Source organism: Mus pahari, chromosome X (genome assembly GCF_900095145.1).
Source record: "Mus pahari chromosome X, PAHARI_EIJ_v1.1, whole genome shotgun sequence".
Lineage (NCBI taxonomy): Eukaryota > Metazoa > Chordata > Mammalia > Rodentia > Muridae > Mus > Mus pahari.
In genome coordinates this window covers 140,876,379-140,886,717 of record NC_034613.1, presented here as the reverse complement: position 1 = coordinate 140,886,717, position 10,339 = coordinate 140,876,379, and the positions used below count along the sequence as shown (strand labels likewise).

The 10,339-nt window shown below is 43.8% G+C and overlaps 1 protein-coding gene and 1 pseudogene across 1 annotated transcript in view; one reads left to right on the top strand and one right to left on the bottom strand.

Moving 5' to 3' along the window:
• Positions 1-9,864, bottom strand: part of Rbbp7 (RB binding protein 7, chromatin remodeling factor) — a 20,437-nt gene extending 10,573 nt beyond the window's left edge. The window contains exons 1-3 of the mRNA XM_021188671.2: positions 9,523-9,864; positions 8,523-8,667; positions 565-710 (exon numbers count right to left, since the gene is read on the bottom strand). Of these exons, the coding sequence (XP_021044330.1) occupies positions 565-710; positions 8,523-8,667; positions 9,523-9,538 (307 nt within the window). The 5' untranslated portion in view covers positions 9,539-9,864. The remainder of the gene's footprint in view (positions 1-564; positions 711-8,522; positions 8,668-9,522) is intronic.
• Positions 5,870-6,320, top strand: LOC110313704 (annotated as a pseudogene).
• Positions 9,865-10,339: the final 475 nt, after the last annotated feature.

Below are 10,339 nucleotides of genomic sequence, written 5' to 3'. Positions count from 1 at the left end.
CAAAAAAAAAAAAAAAAAAAAAAAAAAAAAAAAAAAAAAAAAAGTAAAAACTGTCCTTTTTAGTTAAGATCTGAAAATAAAAATCTCACCTTACATACCAGTTTTTCTTCTTGTTCTTAATTGCTGAGTAATATTTTAAACACACTATAATGTGCTTAATCAATGTCCTATGAACCTTTTATTTTGCTAGACTGATCCTAATTTCTTGGTACTGTATATGTTATTGTGAAAATCTCACACATATTGTTGTGACTAGTTCTTTAAAAGTTACCCCCCCCAAAAAAAACAAACCAACCACCCAAAAGTCGGGCAGTGGTGGCACACACCTTTAATCCCAGCATTTTGGGGGGGCAAAAGCAGGTGGATTTCTGAGTCGAAGTCAGCCTGGTCTACAGAGTGATTTCCAGGACAACCAGGGATACACAGAGAACCCACCCCACCCCAACCCCCCCAAAAACAAATAAAAGTTACATGACTAAGCCAAAAGCTGACTGCAAATTTTAATATACATGCTAAGATTAATACTCCCTTTGAAATTAATGCTGAAATATGTAGTATACCCACCTCCCTTGTCACTGTCACAATGGGAAGCATCAAACTGTGCATCATCATTGGGAATATGAACTCGAGCAACCACCAGATGATTCTGCTCATCAGATGTATGAGTGCCCAGCACTAGCCAATGAAGGGCATAATCCTTTCCTTCTGGTCTGTTTAGGAGAAAAAAGCCAAAGTAATCCTATAGAATTTTCATTTACTAACAAATTTAGTCTGGTTCCCTCAAAATTAACATGAACATTTCTTTAGCAAATACATACAGACCACCAACAAAAACCCGCTTCTCATCTAATTACCAACTTTATTATCCTTATACTTTCAAATGTAAGAAAACATTCTATTTGAAGAGTTTAGTTTTTCTTTCCTACCTGGAGAGTCATCTTCCTTGCCTTCACTTATTGTGAAAGCTACCTTTCTAGAACAGCATATTAAGGACAGTAGATACAACTCACCAAACATACCAACATCTATTTACATAGAAGTCCATCACTGATCCTATACTCACGTATCTAGACTTCTCAAATTGTACATTTAGCCTATATCTGATGTTTATTATGCTAGATGTTTCTGTTTTCCCAATGAGATAAAATAGAATGAGTTAAGAGTTAAGGGAAAAAAATGGGGGGTTATATACTGGTTCAAACTAAAACTAGCTATATACAACTATATGTACGACCTCTCTCCAGTCTCATTTATTTTACCTGAAAAATAGGTTATGTGAAATGGAATGATATAAAATCATTTTTGTTTATGATACCCATGCAATGAACATTCAAGTGTTCCACTCACCTTACTCTATGGATATTCACCTTCAGGCTGAAGAACTTGCCTTTTGAAACTTTATATGCCCCAGTACAGGGGAACACCAGGGCCAAGAAGGGGGAGTGGGTGGTTAGGGGAGCAGGGGGAGGGGTATAGGGGACTTTGGGGATAGCATTTAAAATGTAAATGAAGTAAATACCTAATAAAAATTGGCAAAAAAAGGAACTTGCCTTTTGCCACCATTGCCCAAACAGCAATTTTTGCACTGCTATTAAGTATCAACAATGCTTTCCCATTGTCTCATCTAGAAGAATTTCAACTGTGCCCCACTGTCCCACAAAAAAGTAGGACTCTAAGTCCCAAAACCAGACAAGTTAGGTCATATATGTTTGTTCCTAAATTTCTTCTGTACAAAGGAAGCAGTAGCATTTTAAAATAACCAGGAGTTATTTATGTCCATGCATATCCTTTAGTAATAACTTACAAAATTAAGTGCTACCAAATTAAAGTTTGGCTTATGGTAAAACAACATACACAACTCCTGAAAATAGGTAGGAGTTATACTAAGCAATACTAAGTTTTGGGGCGGGGGAGTAGCTATTGGTTAATGCATATATAGTAAGCTAAAATATAATATAGCTTTGGGTGAGGGCAGGCATATGTATATTTATTTTTACTCAGAAAAGTTATCATGGAAATTTTAGGCTTTTGCTGGGTGGCCTACATCTATAATTATTCAGGCTGCTAAAGCAAGATCACAAACTAAGGCCTGCCAAAACCATGTGGTGAGTTCAAGTTCAAGGCCAGTGTGCACAACTGCGCAGAGGCCCTGACTTAAAAAAAAATTTTAAAAAGAGGGAGAGAGCTGGGAATAGAGCTTGGTAGTAGTATAGCATTTACCTCTCATGAGTGAAATCCTGGGTTCAATTTCTAGTGTTAGAGGGGGGAAGGCCTTCAATAATGCACTTTAGACCATGGACAAACTAAAACATTTACAGGGATCTTAAATATATCTCAAAAGAGACCTGTTATGAAGGGGAAACAAAAGGTGAGTATTTTTAGTGGAGCTAAATGAAGACCAGTAAGTATAATAATATATAGTATATAATGATATGACCTTTGGAAGAACTATTGTTCTAGCTAAACTGGGAGAATCTTAAAATTTTGATTCAAATTCAAATATTCCAGTATCACACGACTTGTTTTTCTCTCACATAAAGATTATTTTTATGTTTTACTAAAAAGTCCTCTATCTCAATCATTAAATCAAACCTACTTCAGATCATGGTGGTACATACCTTTAACCACCAGCACTTGGGAGCCAGAGGCAGGTGGATCTCTAACTTTGAGACCAGCCTGGTTTACAGAGTGAGTTCAAAGACATCTAAGGCTACACAGAGAACCCTATCTCAAAAAACAAAGGGAAAAAAAAACAACCCACTTTCCTTAAAAAAAAAAAAAAGATTTATTATATGTAAGTACACTGTAGCTGTCTTCAGACACCCCAGTAGAGGGTGTCAGATCTCATTACAGATGGTTTTGAGCCACCACGTGGTTGCTGGGATTTGAACTCAGGACCTTTGGAAGAGCAGTAAGTCCTCTTAACTACTAAGCCATCTCTCCTGCCCCCAACAACCTGCTTTCCTAAACTTGTATTACTCTCCTCAATATTGGACACACTCAAAGGCACCAATGAGAAAACATCTATGCTAGGCATGGTGGTACACACCTTTAATTCCAGTACTCTGAGGCTGAGGCAGGTGGTGGATCTCTAGGAGCAGACCCCATCCCTGGTCTACTTGAGGTTCAGGTCAGCCAGAGCTACACAGTGAGATAGACCCTATCTCAAGTTTATAAAGATCCTATCTATCTTTAGTACCAAAATCCTTTTAAAACTGTAATGCTAAGAAACTGACCCAACAAAAGAAAAATAAAAAAAACAACAACAAAAAAAAGAAACTGACCCAACAATCACAAAAATATGCTACATTACAAAACTATTTCCAGCAGCACTGTTTATAGCAGCAAAGAACCAAACACCTAAATAAATAGCCATCAAACAAGTTAATATGACATAAACTGTATTCCTAAGAAGAATTCTGTGGCATCTTCATAAAGAATGGGTATGCGTCAGCAAATTGAATAGTAAAGTCTCCAATACATTCTGTTTTGAGAGACAGGGCCTATGCAACCCTGGCTGTCCTAGAACTTTCTATGTAGACCAGGTCCTGCGGTCTCTGGCTTCCAAGTACTGAGATTAATTAAAGTTTTGTGCCACCACAATTGGCTTTCCAAGAGTACTTTAAAAAGAAAAAAGGGAGCCGGGCCTGGTGGCGCAGGCCTTTAATCCCAGCACTCGGGAGGCAGAGGCAGGCGGATTTCTGAGTTCAAGGCTAGCCTGGTCTACCAAGTGAGTACCAGGACAGCCAGAGCTATACAGAGAAACCCTGTCTCGAAAAACCAAAAAGAAAAAAGGGTAAGTCAACAACTTGCATTCATAAAAAATAAATCCCAGGAACTGAAAGTTAGAGGTCAGTTGGTACCAAAAAAAAAAAAAAAAAAAAAAAAAACCAAACAAACGAAAAAAAAAACAAAACAACCAACAAACCCTAAGGAATCCAAGTCTGGTCATACAGCCTTGTAATTACAGCTACTCAAAAGCTGAGGCAGGAGGATTCATGTTCAAGGCCACTCCCAGTAACTGAGACTTTATTTCAAATAAAAAAAGTGTTCACTTTTTTAGGTTTGGGACTAATGCTTGGTGGTAGAGTGCTTGACCAGCAATTATGAAGTCCTGGTTCAATCTTCAGGACAAAAAAAATTAATGCACTTCTATATTCTCTTAATTAAGGTGGGCCAAAAATGTAAAGCAACTACCTTCACTAAGGCATAGGGAATTAGTTCTGGCATGGAAAAGAACTTCCTTCGTACCATATACTTCTGTACTGTCTGTCACTTAAATTATCTAGTAAGAAACAAGAGTAAAATTCAGTGGTAGAGTGCATGCCTTGAATGCAGCCAAGTTCACTTTCCAATTTATAAAAACTTTTCAAAAACCTAAATCAGACAAGTCCAAGTATAATTAAAAAGTATATCAAATATAAGCAGAAGGATACGAAGGAGTATGGTCTTGTTACTCAAAGGCAGGCGCTTTGTACAAATCAGCCAGTATTTCCGCCCCCAAGATAACACATTAAATATATGCAACTAAAACCCTCCAAAATGCAGATTCTGCTCCCAAGCACATCATAAGGGATACTCAGTCTGCATTTTTTTTAAAAGATTTCATTTATTTATGTAAGTACACTGTAGCTGTCTTCAGACACTCCAGAAGAGGGAGTCAAATCTCATTAAGGATGGTTGAGAGTCACCATGTGGTTGCTGGGATTTGAACTCTGCACCTTTGGAAGAGCAGTCGGATGCTCTTACCCGCTGAGCCTTCTCACCAGCCCTGCATTATTTTTTAAAAACTTTTATGTAAAATACAGAGGTAACATTAAAGATAGTTTTTACTGGGTATGATAACATAGGCCTTTCAGAAGGCAGAGAGACAGGCACATCTCTGAGTTTTGGGCTAGTCAAAGATACATAAAAAGTGATATTTTAATCCTTAAAATTACTTCTGAACAGGCCTGGCATGATGGCACACTTTTAATCCCAGTACTTTAGAATCTGAGTCAGGAGTGAAACAGTTCTAGGCTAGCCTTAGGTACACAGTGAGCTCCAGGCCAGCCAGGGCTTCTTTAAAAGAAATAAGGGCTACAGATGGCTCAATGGTTAAGAGCACTGGATGGTCTTCCAGAGGTCCTGAGTTCTAGTCCCAGCAACCACGTGGTGGCTCACAACCATCTATAATGTGATCTGGTGCCCTCTTCTGGCCTAAAGTCATATATCCAAACAGAACACTGTATACATAATAGAGCCTTGTGTTTTAGGTAGATAGGTAGAGATTGAAATCAGGGTGAAGTAGGAATCGGTATGTCATCACTTAACTGTGTTTCTACTCTACACAAGACACTTACCATGCAGGAGATTATTTAGTAATTTCCCCAAATGTAAGACAGTACTACTAACATCTTCAGTTATCTGTAGATAAAATAACTAAAAAAAAAGACAAGAGTGCACACAAAGCTAATAAGCAAAGGCAAGACTCAAACCTAGGTCTTTGGCATCCAAGTTCCCACTCTTGGGCTGGTGATATGGCTCAGTGGTTAAAATCACCAATTGCTGTGTTCAATTCCCAGCTACCACATGGTGGCTCATAGCCATCTGTAATAGGATCAGATGCCCTCTTCTGGTGTGTCTGAAGACAGCTACAATGTACTCATATACATAAAGTAAATAAAGCCAGGCAGTGGTGGCGCACGCCTTTAATCCCCCCCACTTGGGAGGCAGAAGCAAGGGAATTTCTGAGTTCGAGGCCAGCCTGGTCTACAGAGTGAGTTCCAGGACAGCCAGGGTTATGCAGAGAAACCCTGTCTCGAAAAACCAAAAACAAAACAAACAAACAAAAAAAACCACAAGGGAAAGCAGCAGCACCAGATCCAAGATGGCGGCCAGCAGGAGGCTGACGAAGGAGCTTGAAGAGATCGGCAAATGTGGGATGAAAAACTTCCGTAACATCCAGGCTGATGAAGCTAATTTATTGACTTGGCAAGGGCTTATTGTTCCTGACAACCCTCCATATAAGGGAGCCTTCAGAATTGAAATTAACTTTCCAGCAGAGTACCCATTCAAACCACCCAAGATCACATTTAAAACAAAGATCTACCACCCTAACATCGATAAGAAGGGGCAGATCGGTCTGCCAGTGATTAGTCCTGAAAACTGGAAGCCAGCCACCAAGACTGACCAAGTAATCCAGTTCCTCATAGCACTGGTGAATGACCCCCAGCCTGACCACACTCCTGGCTGACCTAGCTGAAGAATACTGTAAGGACCGTAAAAAACTCTGTAAGAATGTTATAGAGTTTACAAAGAAATATGGGAGCCAGGTGTGATGGCGGATGCCTTTAATCCCAGCACTCGGGAGGCAGAGGCAGGCGGATTTCTGAGTTCGAGGCCAGCCTGGTCTACAAAGTGAGTTCCAGGACAGCCAGGGCTATACAGAGAAACCCTGTCTCAAAAAACCAAATAAAAAGGAAGAAAGAAAAAGATGGGAAAAAGCGACCTGTGGACTAAAATCTGCCATGAGTGATTCCAGCAAGTTTGAGCAGAGACCCCGAGCAGTACATTCAGACACCCGACAAAGCAGGACTCTGTGGAAATTGACACATGCCACCAACTGGCGTCTGCTTGTGGCAGTTACTAACTTTCTACAGTTTTCTTAATCAAAAGTGGTCTGGGTAACCTGTAAAGAAGGATTAAAAAATTCAGATGTTCTAAAAAAAAAAAAAAAGGAAGAAAAGAAAGAAAAGAAATGAAAAACCACAATTTTTTTTTTAAAAAATTAAATAAAAATAAATCTTTTTTTTTCTCTGTATAGCTCTAGCTGTCCTGGAACTCACTTTGTAGACCAGGCTAGCCTCAAACTCAGAAATACGCCTGCCTCTGCCTCCTGAGTGCTGGGATTAAAGGCTGTTTAGAGGTCCTGAGTTCAATTCCCAGCAACCACATGGTGGCTCACAACCATTCCTAATGGGATCTGATGCCGTCTTCTGATGTGTACTCAGATAAATAAATCTTAAAACAAGCAAACAAACAAAAAAAAAACCCATGGTCTTAAGAGTATACCTCAGGGGCTGGTGAAATGGCTCAGCAAGTAAGAGCACCCGACTGCTCTTCTGAAGGTCCTGAGTTCAAATCCCAGCAACCACATGGTGGCTCACAACCATCCGTAATGAGATCTGATGCCCTCTTATGGAGTGTCTGAAGCTACAGTGTACTCACATATAATAAATAAATAAATAAATCTTTAAAAAAAAAAAAAAAAAAAAAGAGTATACCTCAGGCAGGCCTATAACTTAGAATTACACCCATGTGCCACCACACCCAGCTCAATCTATTTTTGTTCTTTTTACTTGTTTATATATTTGTGTGGATATGCATGTCTATAACAGTGTACATGTGTAGATCAAAAGGCAACTTGTAGGAGTCAATGCTTTCTACCATGTGAGTTCTGGAGACTGAATTCATGTTCTTTGGCTTGGAGGCAAGTGCCTTTACCATGAGAAGCCACCTTGTCAACCCTCAGTCTATTTTAGAATCTGTTCAAAAACAGCTTAGCCACAGAGCACACGCCTACTATGCTGAGGCCCTGGGTTTGAACCACCTCCAGTGCTGAAAAATAAAATCAATGCCTATAAGCCCCCATTATCTAGCAGTTCAAAACTCTTCTCACTGGACATTTAGATTAAAATGGAATTTTAATATAAAAAACCTGCAAACAAAAAACATGAGATTTTTGAGACAGCAAGTCCACATCTGGAAGGTCAATATTTACAAGTGATTTTAAAACTAGCTTTTTACCACTGGTCACAAATTCTTCCTTGTATAACAGTTTCATTTAACCCTAATTATAGGCTCACAATAACAAAATTCAATATATTTCAAGTTATGTGCCCATATTCCTATAGAAAAGGTACATGCCTACCTAGATAAAGGTAGGCTAATGAAGGAGGTGCCTTGATTCTGGAGCCAACCGGTTTGGGTTGGTTGAGCCCTAGTTTGTAAGCTATGAGATCACCAGTACTGAGCACGGTGCTTAAAATTCTCAGCCCTTTTTGTCACTGGTACATCTCTGAACCGCAATAGTAGTTCTGTCATGAGGTTTAAACTCTTCAGATGTGTCAGGTCCTATTAGTCTAAGTGCTCCATAAATATCAGTAACTATGCCAAATCTTACAAATATTCAAGAAAATCACTTAAAGCATCAAGCCATAATAGCTCTTAATTTGTGATGTATGTAATCTTTCCTATTAAGTTTGAAAATAACGCATTGATCTGGAGTCTGGAGATGCTGGTCATGGAATGGCAAAATATTCATCATTTCCTATACACAGCATTAGTATTACAATATTCTCTCCTCTAAACACACCTCTATGCTAGAAACCATCTTAAGTTTAGAACAACCACTTGCCACCTCACCCTCGGCCTAACCAATTAGGTATTTATGTTCTGTGTGTAAAGTAACATCAACAATACGTAGAAATTTAACACTGGACTTAAATCTACACAAAATAGAAGTTGCCAAAAACCCTTACTTAGTCACTTCAGGAAGCCACTGAACGGTAAGACTGGGCCACTGAAGAGCATGGGTCATAACCAGGTCATACAGAAACGGTGTATTCTTCTTCCAGATTTTATATTCTTCGTTGATGACACGCTCCTCCACAGTATCTTCAAACACTGAAATTTGGAGAAAGCCCACAATTAAGTGGCTGAGAAGGCTCGGAGTCAAAAGCATGGATAAGGACACTGGAGGTCACCTCGAGACGGCCACACCTCATCTATTCTTTCCTTTTTACCTATCCTGCGCCCACGAACTGCTCTCCCCGAAAGTGAGAAGGCCAACATCAGGAAGCGTTTTCGCCTCCACTTCCAAGATCGGGATCCCGGCGCTTAACCGAATTGGGTCATTAACTGCACTCCCATCCAGCTCGGCAGCCTTTTTATAGCCGCTCGCACCTGTTCTGCGATGACCCGTACTGTAAAGCGGTGCCCCGACCCACTCAGATCACATCCACGTGGAGCAGCAGCAGCAGCAGCCCACAGGCCTGCTTCCTCCACCCCCCCACCCTCAGAGGCCCCAGCTCCCCACCAAGCCACCATCGGCGGCAGCCATAGTCCGGCGGGCTCCGGCTCCTCCCCCCCCCCTCCCGACACGGACAAGGGCCGCGACCCCGAGACGGACGACGAACACGCGCACGGAAGAATCCGCTCGGGCGGCGATCGCCTGCGCCCCTGGGCCAAGGGCGTCGGAGGGAGCTAGGCCGCGGGGTGGGGTGGGGGGGCTGGTGGGGGAGGGGGCCTCCCCCTCGGCCCCGCGCCCGGCTCCGGAAGTGCTCCCGGCCCTCGGCAGCGGCGACCAGGCCCCGGCTCGCGCAGGCCCCCTCGCAGGCGCGCGGCGAGTCTCGCGCCCAGCCCCGCCCCCTGCTCCTCACGCCAATTCGCGCCTTTCGTCGGCGCGTGCCGAGGCCTCCGGCGCCCGCCAGCCCCCCGGAGTCCCGGCGCGCGCCCGCCCGCCTCGCAGGGCATCCTTACTCTCTTTACTCGCCATCTTGCGTCGGGTCGCTTGGCCCCCCTTGGCCGCCTTGGACTTCTCTCGCTAGTCAAGAGCAGCCCGATCGCAGGCGCTCCTCGCCTTTCCCAGGCACGTCACGCAGTTCTCGCTCGGAAAGCCTGAGCTCGGTCTGGCCGTCCGGGTTCTGTCCCCGAGACAGCCGCGATCGCCTCTCCTGCCTCCTCCCTCCCCGCTGGCGGGTAGCGAGGTCTGAGACGCTCTCCTCTCTCTCCCTCTCTCCAAACTTGGAACGAGACTTTTCAACCCGCGCCTCTCCGCCCGCCCAGGCAGCTGAGCGCAGGCGCAGCCGCCCTGGGAAATTGGAGAGGCGGAGGAGAGGCGGGCCTGGGAGCCAACGGCTCGGCGGCTCGGCCCAATAGCGTGCGACGGGAGGATCTTACGCGCTCTCCGGAGGCGGACCTCTCCGGAGTGGGTGGGGCGTTCTACGGCAGGAAGTCGGCGAGGCGCAGGCGCGAGGCGTCACTCCCCAGGCTGGCGGCGGGGGCGGCTGGGCCCGCGCGGGGGTGGGGCGGATGGGAGCGCGGTGTGCAGGCTGCGCGGGGGCTGCGAGCCCCAGGGCCGAGCAGCCTGGGGCCCGCGGGGCGTGGTTGCTTAAAGCAGCAGCGGTGGTGGCGGCCGCGGCGGCATCGGCGGCTGGGGGGGGGGGCGGGTGCGAGGGGGGCAGGGAAGTTGCAGCCGTCTTAGCAAAGCAAAATCTCAGAGCCAGCGAGGAAAATGGTTTCCTGTTCTCGAGAGATTACAGTGCCCGCAAAGTCTCCCAGATAATCACGGCCACGC